Raw genomic sequence first — 25,329 nt, forward strand, 5'->3', positions numbered from 1 at the left:
ATCCTACCACCTCGGCTTCCCAGAGTGCTAGGATTACAGGTGTGAACCACCATGCTCAGCTGATACTTTTTCAATTTTGAGAAATGTTCAGAGATTTCCCAAAGCGCTCACTAGAAATGTGAAGCCTTCATTAGAAAGGGCAAGGGATTTGGTTCCAGGTCACACACCAGGTTAGCAGCAGAGCTAAGATACGAATTTAGACTTACTCCTTTCACCATATTGTGACTTTTGGGGGCATCCTTATTGTTAGAGTGGTAATATAGTACCACATATTCATATAACTCTTAGTGCCACATCAAGTTCTGCAAGAACAATCTCTCATTTTGGCCCCCTCAACAACCCCAGTGTGCTAGGGACAATAAATGCAATTGTTCTCACTCCACAGATAAAGATTGCAACTCAGGAAGATAAAAAGTAGTCTGTAACAGAGTCAAGACTAAACTCAGTTCTCCCAGTTCCCTCCCCAAGGCTCTTTCAACCATGCCGTCCTGATTGTTTGGTGCCTTCCATCAGTGATCTCTGGAAAACAAGTTTGAGATACCAGAATTTAAGAGACAGCTCATTAGAAATGAATGGTTACCTATTTTGTAAGTACAAAAATGAAATAAAAATTTCTTGCCCCCTTTCCTGCTAGGAACTTAAACATTAAACTGTTATCTAGTTTTGCACAAATTCACAACAATTAACACTGCACTGTGAGAGAAATACTTTTCTAAAAAAGCATCCTAATCAAGTTGAAACAAAAATTGTAATACATGATTTTAAAAAGAAAAAAATTAAAAATAAATATAAAAATTGTAATACATGAAATGGAAGGAGGAAACTATGTGTAGTCCTCCCTTATATCTGACCCACATTTGTCTCTATTTTCATGATTGAGTTTCTCCAGCCAGGGGCATAGGGCCAAAAACCATTTGAAATGTCAAGTGTTCCAAACACCCAACAGGCCAGTGGATTGAAAGCGCAGTAACGTGGGGAGCAGATGACCGGCGTTCCAGCCTTGGTCCCCTCCAGCCTCACACCGGCGTTGCCTGAAGAAGCCACCTAGTCTTTAAGTGGTTTCGTTCACTCTAAAATGAGGGGACTGGGACAGTGCATATACGTGAATTTAAACGTAAGCTTGTACTCATGCTTTGCATATTTAAATTCATAAATGCTCATTTAAAACAACATATGTATATAACATTAAGTTTACTTCATCAGAAGTTGCGTCCTCCCCCCTTCCCCGAGACACCAGTGGGCCTCCTGGGCCACGCCACGGCCGGGTCGGGCTCCGGGCGCGCAGCAGAAGCCAAGCAGGGGATTGACAAACTAAAAAAGGGCAAGCCCGGAGCCCGCCCGGCCCCACCGCGACTCCAGACAGCTCCTAATTCGGGCGGCTGGCGAGGGCCCTGCTCCCCGGCCCCACCACCTGTTCCCGGCAGCCAATGGGGCGGCGGGGGGCGGCCGGGGCGGGGCGCGGCTACAAAAGGCCGCGGACGGCGCGCGCCCGCCCACCCCGCTCAGGGCGCGCTCTCGGGAGCTTCGCACGGACGCGGCCGAGCACCGGGAACATTCCGCTCGTGGACCAGCCGGGCCGGGGCGATGCTGCGGGTGCGGTGTCTGCGCGGCGGGAGCCGCGGCGCCGAGGCGGTGCACTACATCGGGTCTCGGGTGCGTGCACCACCGGCCTGGTCTGGCGGCCGCGAGCCTCCCCCTCGCTGGGCTCTGCGCGCGGCGTGAGGCACTCGCTTCCTTCCCGGAGCCGCCGCGTTCCCTCGCTTTCCCCAGCCAGGATTGCCTGACAATGGCCTTTTGGTCCCCCTCGGAAGCTCAGCTTCCAGAGCCTTTGCTGGCTGCCAGGAACTTGGCGGCGTCCCCGGGCAGGAGGGCTCTCCTTGCGGCCCCACCCCTTAGGGTACAGTTGCTGTCTGCGCGTCTCGGCGCGGTGGCCCACAGCGCGGGGGCGCCGCCCTCCTTGTCTGGACCTCGGTTCTCTCCACCGAGCTTCCCGCCCGGGGCGAGGGGGTGGGGACGACGGGGACTCCTCATAGTGAAAGGGTGGCGTTATTGGGTTTCAGAGCCCTGGGTGGGCATGGAGCTTTCGGGAAAATGCGTGTGGAGTGGATGGATGGGGAGAAGAGGCATCAAAGGGAATGGGCACGGAGGGCGAGCGAGCAGGCTCGCTTCAAGTGTAACATGGAGTCCTGAGTTGCGAGAGGAGAGGGGGCCAGTTCAGCCTGTACACGCAGTTTCTGCCCAGTCCCCGCCCTCAGCTTCCCTGAGGTGCCAGCATGCGCCTGCAGACCCTCCCTTGCTGCTGGGACTGGAATCGCTTGGACAGTTTGGCTGCCCCAGGAACCGGTTCCTGAACAGCTGCCACTCTCCCTCTTGCTTTGATCTCCACCCCAGTTTAACAGAGAAGAATAGAGATTTGGGGGATTGAGGTTTGCTCAGTGGTTGAGAGGGATGCTCCCTACTCTAGATTTTACAGGCCCACACTTTTTAAAGGCTTCTTGAAGTTCTTAGATCTCCTTTTCGGGTGTTTAAATTTGTGCCCGGGTTAATCCTTATCTTGGCTAGGGTACTGTGGACCATCTGTAAAACGAAACAGATGGCAGCCGGTCAGTCTCAGAACTGACATGCCAAAGAATGTGAAGTGCGTGTCAAAGATGAAAAGATTTTGGTTTGATGCTGATTATTCTGAAAGACAAAGTCCTTTACAAATGCTTCCACATTTTCATTTGAGGGGAAAAAAAAAAAAAAAAAAAAAGCCTAGTATTGGTAACCTTTGATACTGAAGGAGAAAGGAGGCTCCCTCCCCAGCTGGGGTTGGCAGGAAGATGTAGACCAGCTTTCTACCATTTTCTGAGAAGAGTGTTGACCCATCATCTGCAGAAGAGTTGCTTAAAGCTTGATCGCAGAAACCCATTCTGAGATATAAAAGGGGTGTATGGTCTCTGGGGACACACTCTTCTGAGGGGCTTTAAAGAGTTATAGCAATTAATAGATAAGAATTTATAGATAAACGGATAGAATTTATAGGTTAAAAAAAATCACCTATAATCCCACTACCCACCTATACTATTAACATTTTAGTTTAAGTTCTCCTAAAGGGTTTTAAATGACAGTGTTATTCTGAGTTTTCATCCTGTTTCCTCATCCTCCTCTTTCCAAGTATTGTATAGGGGTGCACACTAATCTTTTCTTTGTTCTTGGAAGCTTGGAAGAACCTTAACAGGATGGGTGCAGCGAACTTTCCAGAGCACCCAGGCAGCTACGGCTTCCTCCCAGAACTCCTGTGCAGCTGACGACAAGGCCACTGATCCTCTGCCCAAGGACTGCCCTGTCTCCTCTTACAATGAATGGGACCCCTTGGAGGAAGTGATCGTGGGCAGAGCAGAAAACGCCTGTGTTCCACCATTCACCGTGGAGGTGAAGGTAAAGCAAGGGTATTCATGTGTCTGAAAGTGGGTTCCCTCCTTACCTTCTGCAGTCTGGCTTCTGCTACTGCCTCCTCTATAACTGCTTTCACTTTGGCTGACTCTCCCAGACCTCCCAAATCCAGTGGTTAATTTTGAATTATCTTACTTGACGCCTCTGTGTTATTTGACACTGTTTACACAAGGATAATTCCTTCCTTCTTGAAACTCTTCCCTTGGATTCGCTGTTCCTCAGATCTCCCTTCACAGTCTGTAATGTTGGGGTTGAGTAGAATTTCATTTGACCTCCTTCTCTTGGCCATTCTCACAGCCACCCACCCACCACCTCCACTGTGGTCCAGATCTCCCTCAGAATCAACATGTTAAACTGCTTACTGGTTATTGCCACAGGACCTCAGACATGGTACATCTAGAGTTCAATTGCCACCCACCCCGCTAAACTAGACCCTTCTTCATTCCTCCCTTTTAAGTTTTGGCATTCTTTTTTAATCAAGCTAAAACACTAAAGAATCATCTTTTATTTCTCCTTCAGTCACATCCTCCACATCCATTCTCCAAGATCTAATACATATTTTGTCAAAATGAATCTTGGCTCCATTCTTCTGCCTCTGCCTTAGGTCAGAAGCTCATCTGCTGCCTGGACTATTGCAGTTAACTCCTAACTGGTCTCCCCTACTTACTCTTTTCTCCAAACTACCTTCCAGCTGCTATTCAAGTGATTTTTTTAAACCCAAATTTTGATCATGCTGCTCATCCTGCTCCCTTCACTCCTCCACTCTGCTAGCCTCCCACTGCTTAGGATGAAGTCCTCATGGTATTCAGGATCCTTCACAATCTGGCACTTGTCTGCATTTCCAGGACTGCCTGTTTAAACACATTAGAGATGTGTTAGTATGGCAGATTAGCAGATGTTCATTCCTGTTTATGTCTTTCCCCTCCTCTAATATGTCACCCTGGTTGTCAGAAGACTTCATAAGATAACCATATGATTTATATGGCTAAACTAGATTATTCTCTATTCCCTAGAAAGCCCTGTGTCTTTGCTTCTACCTAAATCTCTTCCACATATCTTCCTGTGCCCTCTTACCTGTAGTTTAAATTTACCACCATGTAGCTCCAAAGACTCCTTTCACAAAGCCTTTCAGTATTTCCCTGGCAACATGTAATAGCTCGCTTTTGAAAAACTCCTAGTGTTCTTAATCTGTGATATTATTATGGTCAGGTGGGCTGGTGTTCAGGTTGTATACAGTATAAGGGTCCTACATCTAAGGGAGCATCATTTACATTGTAGACACAGCCTAAACTCCCATTAATAATGGGTTACAAATGTATCTTCAATGTCCTTAAATTCTTCCTGAATATCTACATTTTTATTTGTAATGAGGATTAAGGAAATAAGTTCTGTAACAGCATTGTCATGGTCATCAGAAATATTGCCTACTGTGTATCAGGGCTCTAGAGGTGTTAACATAAAAGAACTTCCTTTCTGTTTGGAGAGAGATGATGTTCATATAGAAATGAAGACTAAGTATCTTACTCCAATCAACTGGCCAGGCAGTTGAATTTTAGTGCCAGGAGAGCTAAGGAAAAAAAGCAATGACTAAGTGCTGGATACGTAGGAAGTGTTCTTGAAGAAAATGATTCTTAAGTTAGACCTGGGAGAGAGAGTAACAGAAAAAGTAATAATTTCTTCTAATTGTTATGAAACTATATTTGGTTCTGATGTTTGAAATTTGATGAGCAGATTAATTTACATATCATCCACATGTTTTAAAAACACATAGTCTTTACAAGTCTTTTCTTGAAAAGAAGTTGTCCCATCCCCTAACCATTTTAACTGGGTGAAATTAAAGTTCAAATTCAGGCAATAATTTATCCTTCCACTTATCTTTAAAATTATTGACTTTTATATCATGTGATCTTATGGAATCAGAATTCTCAGACATTATTTTGAGTTCTTTGTCTCTTCATTTATGACTTTATTAGACTTTGTAGTTTCATGGGTTTGTGGCAAGTCAGGAGACTGGGACTGAATTAGGTATTTGATAATAGCTTGATAGTTAGTCTCAATTAATTAGCTGTTTGACCTTGTGCAAGATTCCAGAAATTTCTGGGCCCCAGTAAAATAAAGATATTAAGACATTTGCTATCTACCTAACAGGATTACTCTGAAGGTAAAAGGTTACATGTTCACTATTTTAAAGGACAAAACTGCAATTCATTACAGTTGCATGGATCCTGTTTGCCAGTTATATTACAGAAGTCCATTGGGAATGTACTGGTTGTAGATATTAGTAACTTTTACAGTATTGATTTCATTCATCCTATTATTTCTGTTTTATGCCACGTGCTAAGGCTGGTGTTGAGGGATAAGAAGATAAATCTAAGACATACATGACCCCTAGAAGACAAGGCTGTGCCTTCTAGTGGAGAAGAATGACACAGATATATTAATCAGTTTGGGAACAATAAAAGATAAAATAGTAAAACTGTCTAAGCAGTTAGAGCATAAGATGTTGGGAGATGTAAGTGCTAGAGAAATTTTGAGAAAAGGAATGAGGAACATAGTTGTTAGGAAGCACAATCTTTAAAAGCTATATAGCTTTTGTTCTGCAAAACATAGTAAATACTTGCTATCAAATATGTGCTTTTTGTTTTGCTTTTATCTTTTTTTAAAATAAGGCCCTTGATAAAGGATCTTTTATAAAATACAATATTAATCAAGGATAATATAAGTTTACAGCTGGATAAATAATAAGTAGGTTTCTGTTGTCCTTTCTTAGCCTTCCAAAGACAGTATTTAAAAATTAATTTGCCAAGCCCCTATGAAGGATTTTAGGCTCTGAAAGACTATAAAGTTTCCAGGAAGGCCGCCATATCTCTGCAACAGATTATTTAAAATATCATATGCTAAGCATCTAATAAAGTGTTCATTATCTTACAGACAACTTGGTAAATGAGCATGAACTCATTTAGCAGTGCTATAAAGGAAATGTAAACAATTTCCAGCTATCTCTTGGAAAATGTAATGTGCCCTGTCATTTGGACTTTGTCCAACCTTTGCCAGATTATCAGCTATTCAAGAAAAGTCACATTTGTTCAAATAACTTTTTTCTCCCAGGAAAGTTTACTTTATATTTATCAAGGCACGCTTCACTCTGAGTAAATAGTCATGCAGGATTCTTTGGAATGAGTCTGGCAAGACAACATAACTCTGCATCCACTGTAACCCAGGGTTAAATTTTCAAAGGCTTCTTGTGCTGTAGTGGATTGTAGGAGATGTGCCTGGCATGAGAAGGAGGAAACAGTGAATGGATAAGTAGTACCAGGATGTGTCTGAGAAGAATTTATAAAGAGTCATTACCCCCTCTTTCTGGTTGCTGCTGCACAAATTCCTAGTAGTAGAAAACAGTGGAGTGCTTTTGTTTTTTGAAAGGGTAGATTGGTCTTAAAAATTACTCAAATGTTTAATGCTGATAACATTTTTTATAGGCCAGAAATGGAGCCTGCTGTTTGCCTGTACATCTTCAAAAGTAAAGGAACTAATTCGTGATTCAGACCAGGGGTCAGCAAACTTTCTCTGTCTAGTGCCAGATAATAAATAATTCAGGCTTTGCAGACCATCAGTTTCTGTTGCAGCTACTCAGTTCTCAACTCTGCCATTGTAGTGCAGAAACAGCCTCAGACAATATGTAAACAAATGAGTGTGCCTATGTTCCTATAAAACTTTATTTACAAAAACAGGCAATGGGCCAGATTTGGCCCATGGACTTTTGTTTACCAACCCCTACCTTAGAGCTTCACTGGCATCGTTCATGTTTTCTAAAGACCTGTTTTTTGGCTTATTTGTTATTAACCAAGCTGTGTTCCAGCCTAACTTATGTGAACCTAGATATTGAACTAACAAGAGGCATGTCTGCTTTCATATATTTTATATTTGTCAAAATGGAAGGTAAAAATGGAACTAGAGACACAAAGTCTAGAAAAGATATTTCCTTTGACATTAAAGAAGTAGACATGTAGACATTGAGTCCAGTCTTGATGAGCAAAATCCACTGGGAACAATATAAACTATGTTAAGCAATTCCAGTTTTAAAAGTTTTTGCATATCAAGATAAAAATGTTCAAACCTGTGTATTAACCACATCCTTTGGTGTACTAGGAACACTGTGAGAGTAACAGAGCATTCGAGTTCTAGTCCTGCTTGTGCAGTAGCAAGTGAGCATGTGACCTCCCTGAGCCCCGTTCCTTGCATGTGAAATGAGCATATGAGAACTTGCCCTGTCTCTTAGGCAGCATTGCTGGGAGCACTAGCTAAAGTAGATACCCTTGAGCCCGTTACCCAGTTTTACCCCTTCTTTCTAGTACTTACCACTATCTGAAATTATCTGATTTATGGTGGAAACCCTATTATCTGACATGATCAGTACTAGTAGTTGGATAGTTAATCCATGGTATAAAGAAACATTTTTTTAAATACAAGCTTTAAACATTTTTGAACAAAAATTTAAATTTAAAACTTTAAAACATTTTTTAACTTAGAACATGCAAATGTACCTTGCTTTGCAAATCTTTTGATGAAGGTCCAAGGCTTTTTCCTTACAGTCTGGATTCTGGATTCTCTGATTAGAGTTCTGTTTCATGTATCTTAATTGTAGAATGCATCACATACATTTCCCAATATATTTCTTTAAATTGAGAACTTGACACATGCAAAACAAATTGAATGCAGAATCTTTCTAGATTTTTACATTTTGGAAAAACAGTATTTTACAGCTGTTGTTCCTACCCTAATTCAACAGTAACTTTTAGCAAATGGATTGAGCTATTTTAAAGCAATCAACGGTTTTCTATCTGGTTGTCGTTTAAAATACACATAACCCCTGGAAACTTTCTATTGTTAAGGTTTTTTATTTTTTTTAGCTACAAAATATTTGTGAATTTGTGTATCAGACCATTTTCTTCCGTGACAAAAGAACCTGAAGAGAGGTGAGAGCTCGAATGGACTGGGGAGAGGAGTGATGTGGTTGGTGAGACAGGTTGACAGGGAAATACTAAAGGCAGACTTGCACAGCTGCACAATTTTGCCTAGTGCTAATTCTGTTGAACAGAAAAATCAATAATGGGTTTTTAAGAGATATAAACCATATTTGAAAGTATGTTCCTGACCTTAACAGGGTTAAAATATCTTTTTTTTTTTTTTTTTGCCATAAAATACCTTGAGGTGCTGTGTTCCAGCATCCCATGGAATTCTGGGATGCGTGGATAGCCCATGGCTTTGGCTTAGTATAGGTGCTTTTATTCTCTTAGGCTATTTTGTTTGTTCCCTAGTTTCATATCACTGAGACTCTCTAACGGGAATGCCTGTGTACTGTTTTGTACCTAAAGCATGGTACAAACTGGCCAAGAGGATTCCAAGCTTATCTGTGGGCAGACATGCTCTTAGTGGTTGGGTGTGAGATCTCAGGCAGAAGCAGCAAAAGGCCTCAAAATAGGAAGGTAACTTAAGAGTTCTTCATTCAACAAATGTGGAGTGTTTGCCCAGAGTGCCAGTATGCTCAATGCTGGGACCGACGGTGAACAAGTCGTGCTTGTAGTCTCAATTCCATTACGTCATACAGAGTTGTTCCTGCCTGTGAACCTATGAGTTGTATTTTTCTCCTATAAGTATTTCATTTACTTTGTCTGCTTCTAGGCTAACACATATGAAAAGTACTGGCCATTTTACCAGAAACATGGAGGCCATTATTTTCCCAAAGATCATTTGAAAAAGGCTGTTGCTGAAATTGAAGAAATGTGCAATATTTTAAAAACGGAAGGAGTGACAGTGAAGAGGCCTGACCCCATTGACTGGTCGCTGAAGTATAAAACTCCTGATTTTGAGTCTACGGGTAAGTGATGTTAGGTAACTAAATTACCAGTGTCTTAGTGTTCAATGTCTTTCTTAACATGTAAGGAGAAAGCTCTCAGAATTTCTTGGAGATTCCTTTGTTTTACTTATTCTTCAAAACTTTAAAGATTAGTTAATGCTCATAATTAAGTTTACCAGAGGAAAAAAATTATTTGGGAATCATTTGGTTTGTGTTGATATGATTAAGATATGCACATTCTAAACTCCATAGTAAATCTGGTGGAATCTCCTTTAAAGAAACAGTTTTTCCTAAACTTTATGGTCATTTCTTTACATAAGAACAGTGAAATACATTAATATTCCTCAAGAACAGAAATTAAGAGGGGAATAGAAACATTTCTATTTTTAACTGACATTGCTGCACTACTGTTCTTGTGCCTGCGTGTTCTAATGAATAGTTTTACAATGATTCTTGATCTAATTTTTACCTTATGTTGCTGATAATCTTTCAAGAACTCTGTTTCTGGCTAGGAAGAAAGGAACTTATAAATGGTGAAGGCTTTGTGGTTCAAGATCTCTTTATGCAGTTGTTGCTTCATTTTTTTTCTTTTTCTTTTTTCGCTTGGCTTCCCCACCCCCACAAATAATTCATATTAACAATCTAGTATGTATTATTAGATTTTTTTACATTTTCATGTAATCATGTATGTACGCACATGAACAGGGCTCTTAGTAATTTTTTTACTTAAGGATGAGATTATATTATTAATATATAGACTTTTCTGTCTTTGAAATTAGCAGCACTGAGGTGGTTGTGGAACTTTTCGGTCTGTCAGGTTTATACAGCGCGATGCCGCGGGACATCCTGATAGTGGTGGGAAATGAGATTATCGAGGCTCCCATGGCGTGGCGTGCGCGCTTCTTTGAGTACCGAGCATACCGGTCAATTATCAAAGACTACTTCCACCGTGGTGCCAAGTGGACCACGGCTCCTAAGCCCACGATGGGTGATAAGCTTTATGACCAGGTAAGTCCCTAATAATAGACTAATTTAATAGTAACTTTTCTAAATAATCTACGAAGAATAAGAGAGAGAGTCTCTGATACCTTGTATATATTATGCATTTTAGAAATGGGAAATATCACCTAATTTTTAAAAAATGGTTGTTTTATGATGAAAATAAGCTAAATGATCTTATGGTAGTAATACTATTAATGATTAGCTAACGCTTATTTGGCGCTTACCTTGTGCTGTGTCCTGGGCTTAATTCTTTATTTATGTCCTCAATCCTGTTTATTCTTCACAACAACCCTATGAGGGAGTACTGTAGTATCATTCCATTATAGCTAGAAACATTTGCCTACTGCCATACTGCCAGTCATTAGTGGAACTAGAGAAGTCACTAGGCTGACTAGGCTGAAGTTTGTTTTTTTCTCTTAGAAAAAGAACCTGGTCCACAGGCTAAATTCACAGTAAAATCAAATATATGTCCCTTATTAAACTGCTTACTATTTGATCATTTATGGAAAAATTTAAAAATGAAAATTTCTGCTAGAGGTTTGCAGACAGGAGTAAATAATGAATTAATTTTGCCACACCCAGTCAAGTTTGGCAGGGGAGGCATGGCGTCTCATTTTATGGTGTGAGTTAGGCTCAGGACCAAATTCCTTTTCTAAAAGAACAGTATGACTTCATCCTATTAACTTTCAGTATAAATACATACTTATATTGATAGCTACATAAATCAATGTGTGGGTCATGGAATATTTTCAGAATCAATTACTGCCCTTGTACCACTCCTTTCTAAGTACAGTAGTCCCCCCTTATCCTTGGGGGATATGTTTCAGACTCCCAGTGGGTGCCCGAAACTATGGATCATACGGAACCCTGTATATTACATATTATGTTTTTCCTATACATACATACTTATGATAAAGTTTATGAGTTAGGCACAGTAAAAGATTAATAACAATAATAACAGAATAATTACAACAATCTACTATAATAAAAGTTATGTGTATGATGTTCCCCCTCCCCCACCTCTCCCTCTCTCTGTCTGTCTCTCAAGCTATCTTAATATTTTCAGACCACAATTGACTTCAAGTAATGAACTGTGAAAAGCAAAATCATGGATAACGGGAAACTACTGTATAAGGAAATTATTGTAATGCTTAGTTTTTTATTTTGTTGTTGTTTTAGTTTGTTTATCATGTGTAATTCCCATGCATGTTTCAGTCTAGGACTGAATAGTAAGTATTTTGGGAAATGATGTTGAACTAATTTTTTAAGATAATGTATGCATTATAAATAATTTCCTCATGAACCAATGCATTGTGTGTGTTCATTCTTGTTCCAATTAGGATTATCCCATCCATTCTGTAGAAGACAGACACAGATTGGCTGCTCAGGGAAAATTTGTGACAACTGAGTTTGAGCCATGCTTTGATGCTGCTGACTTCATTCGAGCTGGAAGAGATATTTTTGCACAGAGAAGCCAGGTTGATAGAGGCTGCCTCTGAAATTTCACACTATATTATTGTATTTTTTATTTCCAAATTAAAATATTTTCATCCTAAATACTTTTAGTTTTCTAAACATAGAACCAAATCTTTATAGATTATATGTCTCCCTTTCAGGTTACAAACTACCTGGGCATTGAATGGATGCGTAGACATCTTGCTCCAGACTACAGAGTGCATATCATCTCCTTTAAAGATCCCAATCCAATGCATATTGATGCCACCTTCAATATCATCGGACCTGGTCTTGTGCTTTCCAACCCTGACCGACCTTGTCACCAGGTAAAAGAGTTCTTAGGACTCTGAAAAAGCAATACAGTCTAGCAACTAAATTGCCACTTTTATTTTAAGCACTTCCATGATTCCTAGTGGTTCTAACTGACAAATGCAGCCATGCTCAACCTTCGATGATCAAACATTGGATTGCTTCTGGTGTGTTTATTACACAGTGTCCAACACTGAGAAGTATACATTGTTGCTATGATAATTAGTATAGTGTCATCAGACTTTGGCTGGTTGCTGTTGTCAAAGCCTCAAGTTTGTGTGTATATATGTATTTTTATTGAACACAGTGGTATTATCTCATAACTTGCAGAAGTGGTTCCACAGCAGCTGAATTGTAAACAAGATGATCTCTACATGGCCAGGGCAATGCCACTGGGCAGTGAGTGTCTTCCCTGTCCAGTGGGTCAGGCTCCCTGTGGCCAGCTCCACCCTGCAGGGAGGAGCAGAGCCACTGCGCTGCAGCTGGTCTGTCCCCATCACCTGCAGCTTCCTACTTTCTGCCTGTGGCCCCCTACTTCCAGTTGGGTGGTGAGTGATTTTGTTACTTGCAAAGCCACAGCACACCTTTTTAAAACCACTATTATACTGTGTCACTATTCATTTCTATCCCTTATTTTTAGGCCTAGGACCAACATTACTTACTCATTTCATTTTAATACCATTTATCAAAATATTAAGTGGGTATGTGAACACAGGGATGGCTGAGTTGTAATGTCACTAAAGACAATTACATTTTTTTAAAATACATCTCTATCATTTGTCATAAATACAAAGTGATAGACAATGAAATGTACTACAGGTTTGACATAGTCACATTTTTGTTTTCTTATAACTAAGTAGGAAATATTTTCTTTTTTTAAATGAGAGTTTCTTAAAGTATGTTTGCTATTTTAAATCTCTGAAAACTGAGAAAAGCACAAGAATAACTTTAAAAGTTGTAATACTTCTGTTACTTTTAAACTTTAATGTGGGGATTTTATATACATTTTTAATTAGGATTCAGACAGAGTCATCCAAATGTTTTGAAAATTTAATTTCTTTATTTTGGCAATTGAGAAGATAGCTTCTCAGAAAGGATTACTAATGATTGATGATGGCTATCAGAGACCAAGAATAATAAGAATAATATATATGGATTTAAGCCTCTTTGGGTTTTTTTGGTATTGCAGATTGATCTTTTCAAGAAAGCAGGATGGACCATAGTGACTCCTCCAACACCAGTCATCCCAGATGGTATGTTTACTTTTATATACTTATAGACCAAAATGATTGCTTTGGTGACCAAGGATCTTGCACCTATAGAGAGCAGCCCAAATGTTAACGATTTAGAGAAAATGTTTCCCCAGTAAGGAATAAAGTGGTGCTTGGAACTATGAGTGCTAGAATAAGGCTGGGACTTGTATTTGCAGCTTTTCCTTCCATAGAAAATGAAAGTGAGAAGACAGAATAAAACAATATCTCATAAAACCAAGATATGACTTTTTAAGGAAAACAGGATGAAAACCAAATGTGTAATGAGTATGGATCGATTCATAACGTTTATTGACAAATTGTATTAAGATTAAAATAAGTTTTTGCATGGAAAGTGAACTGCAAGAATTGAGCTGGTTCACTTTAATATTCTTCACTTCAAGTAAATCCTTGCTTTAAACAAAAATGATAGTAGACATAGTTTAACAGTTGTTGCTATTTTTAGATCATCCACTCTGGATGTCATCCAAATGGCTTTCCATGAATGTCTTAATGCTAGATGAAAAACGTGTTATGGTGGATGCCAATGAAGTCCCAATTCAAAAGATGTTTGAAAAGCTGGGTATGTACAACAAATGAAATATGTTGTGTATGAAAATGTTAGATGAGAAGAATCAAAGAAATGACATGCTAGGTTTGATGTATGGTTTATCTAATTTAATTTCTATTCCTTTTAGAGGTACTAAGGTATTATTTTGCGTATGTCCAGTATTTTGTTTTCAACAAGCATAGCCTCAGGAGGTTGAAGATGCATCCTGAGCTCCTGAGACACCCCCTTATCAATAAGTTTATCAACCTTCTGTGACTTAGCCAGTGTAGTATCAATTTAAAAAGTTCGGCCTGTCAGTTTTAGATTGAGCCCTAATGACTGGACCCCTAATGCTCTGCCACTTTTTTCCCTGGCTTTTGTTAAATAACCCAGTTGCTTGGGTTCATTTTCTTTGTCTATTAAGATTTTGTTGTTTCTCAGCTTTAAATAGTGTAATGTACCAAATATCTAACTTACAATTTTACTTTTAATAATTAAAGTCTGTTTAGACACAGGGAACTTGTTAAAGCAAACTTGATCAAACAAATGAATTCCCTCCAATTCAGGATAAATACGTCCCTAGCCATCCGAGTAAGATAGATACTTCGTTATGTCAGAAAACTTTTGCTCATGTTTACAAGGCCTCTCCTTATCCCAGATCTACTTCTTACCCCTGTCTAAACCATGTTCTTACTCTTCAGAGCCACACTCGATCTCACTTACGTAGGAAAGTCTTCCTGAATGACTCATGCCTCCTTCTCCCCAACTATACCAGTAGACCCTTTAGTGACTCTGTAGCTTATCTGCCCCCTTAAAATAATGAGTTCCTTGAAAGAGGAGCGTAGATTTTCTTTTTAAAATCCCACTATGTCTTAACACAACAGATTCTTCCTAAAGACTGTTGGTTAAGTAGGCCATGCACATCACAGCCTTGTAATTGCAGATAGTACCCAGTTAAGCCAGTTGATTATCTTTGGCACCTATATAACCGTTCAACCCAAATATTAAAATACCTGCGCTGTTCTCTTGTTTCCTTAATGTGTCCTGGTAAAATTAATCTGTATCAGATAAACTCTCTTTATATGTGAGTACATGAAGTCAACTTTTCAAGTTGGCTAAATTATGCTTTTCTTGCTAAATTAACATGCAATAGAACAAAACTTACAAAACTTCAGAGTCTCTGTTGACTTTTTGATGAACACTTTATGTTAGCAGTGGAATAGATTAGATGACATATAGTTGGTGAAAATAAAATTGAAAGAGAAAAGACTATTCTGGGTTGGGGTAGCCTTAAGGATTAGAACTATGGGATTACTCCAAGTCTTTAGGCTTGCTTTCTGTAGGAAAATCTTTATGTTAATCTATCTAACTGACCACATCTCTTTTTCCATGCAGGTATCAATACCATTAAGGTTAACATTCGAAATGCCAATTCCCTGGGAGGAGGCTTCCATTGCTGGACCTGCGATGTCCGGCGCCGAGGCACCCTGCAGTCCTACTTTGACTGACCAGGCCTGACGGAGCTTGTGGCTGGCCTCAGACACACCTAAGAAGCTTAGGGGCAAGGTTCATTCTCCTGCTTTAAAAGTGCATAAGCTGTAGTGCTTTAAACAATCATCTCCTTAACAGGGGTCTTAAGCCTGGTTTACTTTTTATTGCTTTTCTTTGACATAAGGAAGTAACTTCTACTAGGTATTACTCTCTACTCCTAAAGTTATTTACTATTTGGCTTCAAGTGTAAAATTTTGGTAAATGTGTACCAAGACAAAAATTAGTCACTTGGGTAACTTGGCAACTAATAATTAACCATCTACCTCTGTTTTTAATTTTCTTTCCAAAAGGCAGCTTGAAATGTTGGTCCTAATCTTAATTTGTTTTTTCCTTTTTAGTAGACTTGAGAATGTATTACTTCTTTTTTTTTTAAATGAGAGAAAAACTTAGAAGGTACACAGATCCTCAGTAGAACCAGATAATTGTGTCTTTTTCTAATAAAGAATTTGGGTAATTTTCAATTTTTTGTTTTTAAAGAAATAACCTAGACTGTGCAAATGTTGAAGTGAATTTTCCATGAATATTTTTAATATTTTCATCTCAACATTGGTGTTATGTGCTACTAAAAACCTTTTCATACAACTTACCTCATTTTAAGTGAATTATTTTAATCTTTTCCTCTTTTTCCAAAAAATTTACAGAAATATTTAGTGTAGTGGGATATAACTATCAGTTCCCATCCCTAAATTTTGATATTCAACATCTGATAGATACATTGCATCTTTGGTAATCTAAGATTTGTTGATAGGTGTGCAAATTATTTAAAGCATAGACTTTAAAAGCATTAAAAAAAACTAATGGAGATAAAACCTACAGGCGGTACGAAATAATTTTACTGTTGGATACTGTACATGTATTTTTATTCTAATAAACTTTTGTGTTCCAGACTGGACTTTATTAGAGTTTGGCATCAGTCTAGTTATTTTAGTATAAGTAAATTATAGGAATGTAGCTCTTGGGACAGACTTCTAATTCTCTAAATTAATGAACATGTTCATCCCAAATTTAAACCTAATACTTGTATTCAGAAGTGTGTAGCAAAGTCAGATTTTGGTTTTGTTAATTAATTCACTCATTCAAAACTATCTGAATATTATTTGAGTGTAAAGGACTAATCCTAGGCCCCAGAAGGGAAAAAGAATGTTTTTATTCCTGAAAATCTGCATAGTATGTGTGCTTTGAAATGAGTCACAGGTTTCAACCATTCCCTTGCCAACATCTTTATCTCCTTTGTATCCCGGTGTCCTTTTTCATCCATCACAGAAGCACCTATTAGTTCTACACTTGGACTGAATCCTACTTGGGAAATCGATGCAGTTGTGTGGATTGGTGCACACTTAGTGTATATATAACCGGCCCTAAATGCTACTCAGCAATTCTGTTACACACCCCTCTGCATTCTTCTCAATAGCTGTTCCAAACCTTCACTACATTTTCTTAGCTGATCATACTATCTCATCTTTCACAGAGAAAATAGAGACTACCAGGCATTAGTTCCCTAAGTTTACAATCCTTTGCAGATTTATACATATTTGCGTGCTCTGATTAAGTTTCTCTCTTCTCCTTATCCTTGAGGGATGTGTTTCAGGACCCCCAGTGGATGCCTGAAACTATGGATAGTACCAACCCTTGTATATACCATGTCTTGTCCTATACACACAGACCTAGGATAAGGTTTAATTAAGTTAATCTGGTGCAATACGTTGCCATAAATTGGAACACGTTTCTGTTCATGTCTTCCACTCACAAATTTATTGCTTTTTCCGTCTTAACTAGGCATTTATAGTGCACTGTGGCCATAACTTTTGCAGTTTGAGGTGCAACAGCAAAACTATCATGAATTTCTTTTTCCTTCACAATTTCACAGATAGAAGATTTGTTCTTAGCAACCTCAGCATACAATTTGGTAATGAGACAGCTACTAAGTAACTAAAGGGCAAGGAGCGTAGACTGCGTGGACTTACTAGATAAAGGGAGGATTCACATCCTGGGAAGGGCAGAGTGGGCCGGTGAGAGATTTCGCTGCTACTCAGAACAGCACATAGTTTAAAACTTACGAATTGTTTATTTATGGAATTTTCCATTTACTGTTTTCAGACCATGGTTGACCGCTGGTGACTGAAACCTCAGAAAGCGAAACCTCAGATAAGGGGTGACTACTGTACTAGCTAAGCTTCTGGAAAGGAAAGTCAGGCCTTCATCTAATCATTTGCATTCACTTCTCAGCCTTCTATAAAGGGACACTTCTCTAACATTTATAGAGAAAGAGGTGAACCTTCTGACCAAGTCTGATCCACACAGATACACATACTGTCTGTTGATCCTAATCTTTCTCTCTTTTGGAAACTTGCTACACCAATTATCTTCCTTATAACTCTAGCAGAGAGAGAGAGGGAGAGAGAGAGTTTGCGTGTGTATGGTTTTTTTTATCCCTCCCTTCGAAAATAGTCATGCTCTAAATAATCCCTCATGGCACAGTCTACACCCCTGATCCATGACCATGGCCTTTTTACAACAAAGTGATCACCTTAGTTTGACAGCTCCTACTTGTCTTACAGTAACCTGTTACCAAATAGATAATCAAAATGTACATTCAGATGGCACACATTTGTAACAACTGGCTTGGATTTAAACAGCTGAACCATCCAGAAATTCCAGCATAAACGTTCTCACATTTTCAAATTAACTTTGCAGTTCATTTGCCTACCTGATCTACAGCCATCTGTACTTTGTGGTGTGTACCTGTTGAGTGATTAAGAACTGTAATTGTGGGCTGGGTGCGGTGGCTCACCCCTGTAATCCTAGCACTCTGGGAGGCCGAGGCGGGTGGATCGCTCAAGGTCAGGAGTTCGAGACCAGCCTGAGCAAGAGCGAGACCCCGTCTCTACTAAAAATAGAAAGAAATTATCTGGCCAACTAAAAATATATAGAAAAAATTAGCTGGGCATGGTGGCACATGCCTGTAGTCCCAGCTACTCGGGAGGCTGAGGCAGGAGGATTGCTTAAGCCCAGGAGTTTGAGGTTGCTGTGAGCTAGGCTGACGCCATGGCACTCACTCTAGCCCAGGCAACAAAGCGAGACTCTGTCTCAAAAAAAAAAAAGAACCGTAATTGACTTATCATTGCTCAAGTCAAAATATTCTTCAGGCCAATTCTGTTCCATAGAGATAATATCCTGAGGGGCGTTTAGTTCAATATCCCAATACATTTGATTATTAATATCAGTGTTATAAGTTTTGCTAGCTTCTACAATATTAATTTTACATAATTAGCTAATGGAGACCCACCCTTAATCCCCTCATGTTAAGTTGCAAGACACAATGCTGTGTTTGTGAACAAGCCCTTCGATCCTTTGTTACCCTCACTTTTTAAAGCAGCTGTTTTAAATTTCCAATTTTTTTTCTTTTTTTTTTTTTTTTTTGAGACAGAGTCTTGCTTTGTTGCCTGGGCTTGAGTGTTGTGGTATCAGCCTAGCTCACAGCAACCTCAAATTCCTGGGCTCAAGCGATCCTCCTGTCTCAGCCTCCAGAGTATCTAGGACTGCAGGCATGTGCCGCCACACCCAGCTAATTTTTTCTATTTTTAGCAGAGACAGAGTGTCACTTTTGTTCAGGCTGGTTTTGAACCCCTGACCTCAAGTGATCCTCCCACGTTGGCCTCCCAGAGTGCTAGGATTACAGGCATGAGCCACTGCGCCCGGCCTCCAATTTTCTATTAACCCATTATTTTGAGGGTGAAAAGTAATATCATAAACCTATCAAACGTGATGTTCTTTGCCCATGTTGTAGGCAGTGTGCTGAGTGTCTTCATCTGATGAAATGTAACTAGTTGGACCAAACGGTTACACACACACACACACACACACACACACACGTAGCTATACTGTTGTTATTATTGAGTCCTTCAATAGTGTTAGCAGCACTGACTAGCCATTGAGTATGACACCAAACCTAGAATGTGTGTCAAGTCCTAACAATGTAAGCCTCCCAAACAATAGATTAAGAAACAATGGAATTTACTTGCTAGCTATATGATGGACATTTTCCCTGGGAATGCTTTCTCCAGGAGAACTGCAAATGCTGCCTTTCTTGTTGGCAAATAAGGTGTGTTTTATTATGAGTTTGAGCGTCAGTAGGGGCCAGTGGCATGTCATCATTTAGCCCATGATTGCACTGCTTGAGTTTCCCGTGTCCACTGAATGAGTGGACCTAGGTTGAACTAGAGCGTCAACTTGGCACCTCAGACCCTGGCATATGGTTTATTTGTGAAGCACCACCATGTCCTACTTTTACTTGCATTCACAGTTTCCATAAAGATTTCCAAAAAGCAGTACCATACACAGGGGCAGAGGAGGTCCCTTCTCTTGCTCAGTTTTCTAGTGCACATTTGCTAGACGAACTTATACACTCATTGTCAGTGGGCCAAGAATCATTATAAACCCACATATATGCCTTGTAGTTTTAATTTGTGTTCATTTTTTTCACTGCCAGAGACACAGCTAGTAATTCAGCTCATTGGGTTGACTTGTTCTTATTTTCTTCCATAAGGATTTTGCCACATGCTGGAATTAGAACAGCTGTTTTCCATACTAAGCCATGGTCCTTGATTCTGGAACCACCATCTATAAACCAAGCTGATTGACAGGCTTCCTTGGGTAACTGGTCAACAGGAAGGGACCATCAACAATAACAGCAGGCAAGTCTTCTTGGGCAGGCTCTGTAGTCAGTCCTAGGGGAAAGAGGGTGCTAGCTTGTAAATACAATGCATTCCTCCCATGGAAATTCCCAGTAGCATGCTCCTGTGTCTACCATTTCCATTTTAGAATTGAACTTCTTTGGACCTTGTCCTCCTTGTTGAAATGCTTTTCTGATGTCACCCATAATATGCTGGGCACTTCAGGTCTTAATCTAGTCTTTTATCCTTTGGTATTGGGGCTGTTTTGTAAATGCTCAATACCGAGGCTGTAGGTGTATACTAGATAGCAAAAGGAGTATACTAGATAGCAGCATTTGGTGCTTTTCTAGTTCAAAGGCCTACAGGCCACCATTGATAATAGCTGTGAGCTTTTACAGGAGACTCCAGTTGGCATGAATGTAGGTAGCTGACATTTCTAATTTTATTTCATTTTAGAATTATATGGTCCTAATGGAATAACAGGCTACAGACTTCTGCAGTTGTAAGTTGTATAGGTTTCTGAGTGGACATATGTTTTCATTTCTCTTAGGGTAGATACCTAGGAGTGGAATTTCTGGGTCCTGTGGTCATTCTATGTATGACTTACAGGAGAAAATTATATTATTAATAAAAAAACTAATAAGGATAAAAATCCACTAATACAGCAAATTAGTGTATGATTTGTATGATTCGTTTGTACAGTCATTTGTAGTACGATTTTAAAAAGACAATGATATCCAAGGGATGAAGTGGCTCCCATGTGAAGATAGCCTAGTGATTAGAATTCAGTCTAGAAGGAGGAAAGTTGAGGAAGTTACAAAATCAAAACTACTGAAATTATAATAGCTTGACCAACTGGCTAACTTACGTATTTAACAACCTCCAAAACACCTTAGTAGGAGGATGAAATCTTGATTTTGAAGATAGTTCATTCAGGAACCAAATAACAAAATCATATGGGAAGCAATAAACTCTGTTGTTTTTTACAAGTAAGTGTATATGAAAATTAATTAATCTCTGTTATTGAGAACCTACTATATGCCAGGCTGCATTCTATTTTACTTCATTTGACCTTTCTAAGAAACTTCAAGATAGATATTATTTTCCTTATTAAAAGAGAAAATAGAGATTGTGTTCATGTTCAAGTCTCCTATTTTAACCAAAAATCCTCTCTTAAATGACATAATTTCTTCCCTCACTTTCAGAGACAAATTTCACAAAAAGCTTGCTTATACTTTGTCCATTTCTCACCTTCCACTCACTATTCAATCCACTTATATATATGTGTGTGTGTGTGTGTGTGTGTGTGTATATATATATATTTTTTTTTTTTTTTTTTGAGACAAGGTCTTGCTCTGTTGCCTGGGCTAGGGTGCAGTGGTGTCATCATAGCTCCTTGCAACCTCAAATTCCCAGGCTGCAGAAATCTGCCTGCCTTAGCCTCCCAAGTAGCTGGGACTACAGGTATGTGCCACCACATGCAGTTAATTTTTCTCTTCTTTTGTAGAGATGAGGTCTCGCTGTGTTGCCCAGGCTGGAAGGGAGTGGCTATTCACAGGCACAATCACGTGCACTGCAGCCTTGAACTCCAGGGCTCAAGTGATCCTCCTACTTCAGCCTCTTCAGTAGCCGGGACTACAGATGTGGGCCACCTGTTTTTCTTTCTTTCTTTCTTTCTTTCTTTCTTTTTTCTTTGCTGATTGTGCTTTGTTGCCACTTGTTTTTAACAAGTCCTTCAAACTAAAAATGGGTTTTACATTCTTTAAGAAATTAAAAGAAGAATATTTCATGACACATGAAAATTACATGAAATTCAAATTGTGGTGTCCATAAATAACGTTTTGTTGGAACACAGCCACATTTATTCATGTACATATTGTCTATAGTTGCTTTTGTGCTACAATGACAGAGTTGAGTAGTTGTGAGAGCAACGTTATATGGTGCTATCACTGCTTCGCTGTGGTGCACCACAAATCATAGTGACAGTTACAACTTGACGGTGTTTCAAGTGTCTCATGTATCACGTTACCCATGTTTTTTTTTATTACTAGTCCATACCCATCATGTCAAAACAAGAAAACTAGATGTCAAATGTCATGCTTCTAAGACATAGTGGAGTGTGGATCATTTTGATTAGATTAAATGAAAAAGCATTGTGTTTGTTATATAATGACATTATAGGTGTGCTAAAAGAATACCATATATCTTGACATTACCACATCACAACATATCCAACTCACAGGAAAGCAATTATCAGAAAAAATAGAAAATTTAAAATGGAATATCTTATTATAGGAAAATTTCTTCACAAAAATTAAAAATGAAAATAAGGCTTTGACCAATGTACGTATCCTACTGGCTCATTTGTTAGCCAAGCAAGGAAAGCCAAGTATTAATGAGTTAACTAAATCATGTTTGTTTGCAACAGCTGAAGAAATGTGTCCAGAAAAAACAAACTGTTTAAAATTAGTGTTAGCCTTTGGGTATGAAGTTTCTGTAAGAGTTGAGGACATTGGGAGCAACATCAATAGTCAATTAAACAACAACCCAGATGATTCTGAGTGGTTTTCCTTGGTTCTTTAGGAATCAACATGTGTTACCAATACTGCTCCTTTGTGGACTGTTAAGGAATCAATACTGATTCTAAAGTGTCTGAAGAATTGTGTGGCTATCCTGACTTGCCCTCCCACACAGCAGTTCATTAGCTTAGCAATGGCAAAGTGTTGTTGCAATTTTTTGAGGTCAGGGCTGAGATTAAAATTTTTCTGAAAGAAAAGAACTGCCCTCAACCACTATTAACAACTTTGGAAATTAGCTTTTGCTGTGGACTTGATATTTCTTAATAAATTCAACCTGAAATTATGAGGCAAAACAGTACTTATACGCAAAACTTGTAGTATGGTATTAATAGTAGCCATTTTTTTTTTTATTGTTTTCAGAGATAGAGTCTTATTTGTCACCTAGGCTGAAGTGCAGTGGTGCAATCATAGCTCACTGCAACCTCAATCCTGCCTCAGCCTCCCAAGTAGCTGAGACTACAGGCATGCGATGTCGTGCCTGGCTAGTTTTTAAAAATACTTTGTAGAGACAGGTTCTTGCTATGTTTCTCAGGCTGGTCTCGAGCTCCTGGGCTCAAACAATCCTTCTGCCTCAGCCTCCCAAAGTGCTGGGATTATAGGCGTGAGCGACTGTGCCCAGCATATGGTAGTCATTTAGAAAACAACTAAAGTCATTTCAATCACAAGTAATATCAAGTTGCTTTATGCACTTCCCATACTATCAAAAGTTAAAACAAAATGCAAGATCTCCATTATCCATTTGCAACAGATATATTTTCTGTGCTCAAATTACAGTTCCAGCAGTGTTTTTCAGACCTCAATGTAAGTACGAAGGAAATTTCCATATTTCAAAGTCCATTTTAACCTTCTATTGAAAGTGATTTATCTGCAATGTAATGACAAACAGAAAATCAACTATCAAAAGAAGAATCTAATAGAATTCTATTAATATAAATGCCTTTCCAAGAAATGAATATGCTCAACTGAGATATGTTCATGAAGTGATAATCAGCATTTAGCAGTACCCGTCTGCGCGAAAAGACATTTCAAATATAGAAAGATGTAAAACCTCCTTACACATAAGATTAATGGATGAACATTTGCAATTTATTTTGATGAGAGGGAACACTAACTTTGAACACAAATTAAGCAAAATATTATCTCCCAAAAGAAAATTCGATTTTTCTCATTAGTAGACCTATATTGCAAAAAAATTATTCTCAATTATTATTATTATTATATTTTGAATTTTATCAGTAAAAGCTTAATGGAAATTTGTTTTCTCTTTGTTATGTAAGTACCCACAAAATATCTTGATTTGGGCCATTGGCTACAGGGCCTAAAATACTTACTGTCTGGCCCTTTATAGTATAAGTTTACCAGCCCCTGGGACTCTAAACCCTTAGACTTCCTTAGGGCCCTTTTCAAGGCCCCCCTTTCCTTCTCATGCTTCATTAGGTCCCTCCCCTATTTTATTCCCCATGATTTCACTATTATCTATAGGAAATCTTCCAATTAATCCCCAACCCATGTATTTCTTTTGTCCTCACTGCTTTTGTCCTAATCCAGGCTACTATTCTCTCTTACTTGAACTGTTGCCGCAGCTTCCCAAATCCTCAGCAGCCGGACTGACCTCTCAGTATGGAAATCTGGTCATGTCACCAAGCCCCCTGCTCACGTCACCAAGCCCTTGGTCTCCCCCCATCCTCCTTCCATTCTAGCCATCCCAGAGCCACGCTCTCTTCTGCTGAAGGGATTTTGCACATATTGTCTTTCATTTTCCCTATCCCCATCTCTCATCTCCCTCTTTTCGCTTAGCTGACTCTGATAAATGTGCTTCTCCCTAGTAGCTTAAATGGATTCTCCATACAATTGAATAACCCTTGTTAACACTCTGGAATCTTATGCTTTTAACTGCCATTATTCATTTTGAAAATACCCAATTGTATTAATCATGTTTTTTATTTTCTGTATTTTATGATGTTTTGACATCTTAAAAAACTTGCTGGACAGGGAAAGATTGCCCCTTCCAATGCTAGCTAATTCTTAGAGATAGAAAAGGACTTGGCTTAGAGTATGTTTTTCATATACAAACCAATCAGTACCAAGTCAATCACCCAATCATCTCCTTATCTAACTTGCAGACACCAAGTCAATATTTCCTCTGCCCCAAATCATCCCAGGGTCAGGTGCCAGGCAACTAGAGACCACTGCAATAGCCCAAAGCCCACTGGAATTATTAAAACTAACCAGTCCTAAACTCTTTACCCTGCCCTGCTCACCTTTCCCAAGGAACCCCCAGGAAAAACTCATGGTTAGACCTTCTCCCTGCTCTTTTCTCTGCCACATGACCAAAACCTGACACTTCCCCAGTGGCCCTGTGTGGTATGTGGTGACCCTTCTCCGGGACCTGTGAGTATAATAAACTTATTCCTTCCAAACCTTATTCTCATTTCCTCCTGTGGTCACACCTACCTTAACATACCACATCTACATTTACATTCTTAGAACATCAACCCTGGATAACCCCTGCATCGTTTGGGCTCCTTTTGGTTACACATGATGGAAACCCTACTTAAAGCAGTGTAAACAAGAAAACGTTTTGCACACATTAGGAAGTTTAGAGGTAGGGAAACTCCACTACATTATGAAAAGTTCTTTTTCCATCTTTCCACTGTCTCTCTCATTG

General features: G+C 39.2%; 1 protein-coding gene across 1 annotated transcript; it reads left to right on the forward strand.

Moving 5' to 3' along the window:
- Positions 1-1,494: 1,494 nt before the first annotated feature.
- GATM (glycine amidinotransferase) lies at positions 1,495-15,953 on the forward strand. Its single transcript, XM_069460490.1, has 9 exons — positions 1,495-1,653; positions 3,202-3,420; positions 9,118-9,313; positions 10,110-10,300; positions 11,635-11,772; positions 11,911-12,075; positions 13,248-13,311; positions 13,775-13,891; positions 15,254-15,953. The coding sequence occupies exons 1-9, from the start codon at positions 1,585-1,587 to the stop codon at positions 15,364-15,366; spliced, it is 1,272 nt and encodes a 423-aa protein (XP_069316591.1). The 5' UTR covers positions 1,495-1,584; the 3' UTR covers positions 15,367-15,953.
- Positions 15,954-25,329: the final 9,376 nt, after the last annotated feature.

The sequence above is a fragment of the Eulemur rufifrons genome, chromosome 2, assembly GCF_041146395.1.
Source record: "Eulemur rufifrons isolate Redbay chromosome 2, OSU_ERuf_1, whole genome shotgun sequence".
NCBI classification, from domain to species: Eukaryota; Metazoa; Chordata; class Mammalia; order Primates; family Lemuridae; genus Eulemur; species Eulemur rufifrons.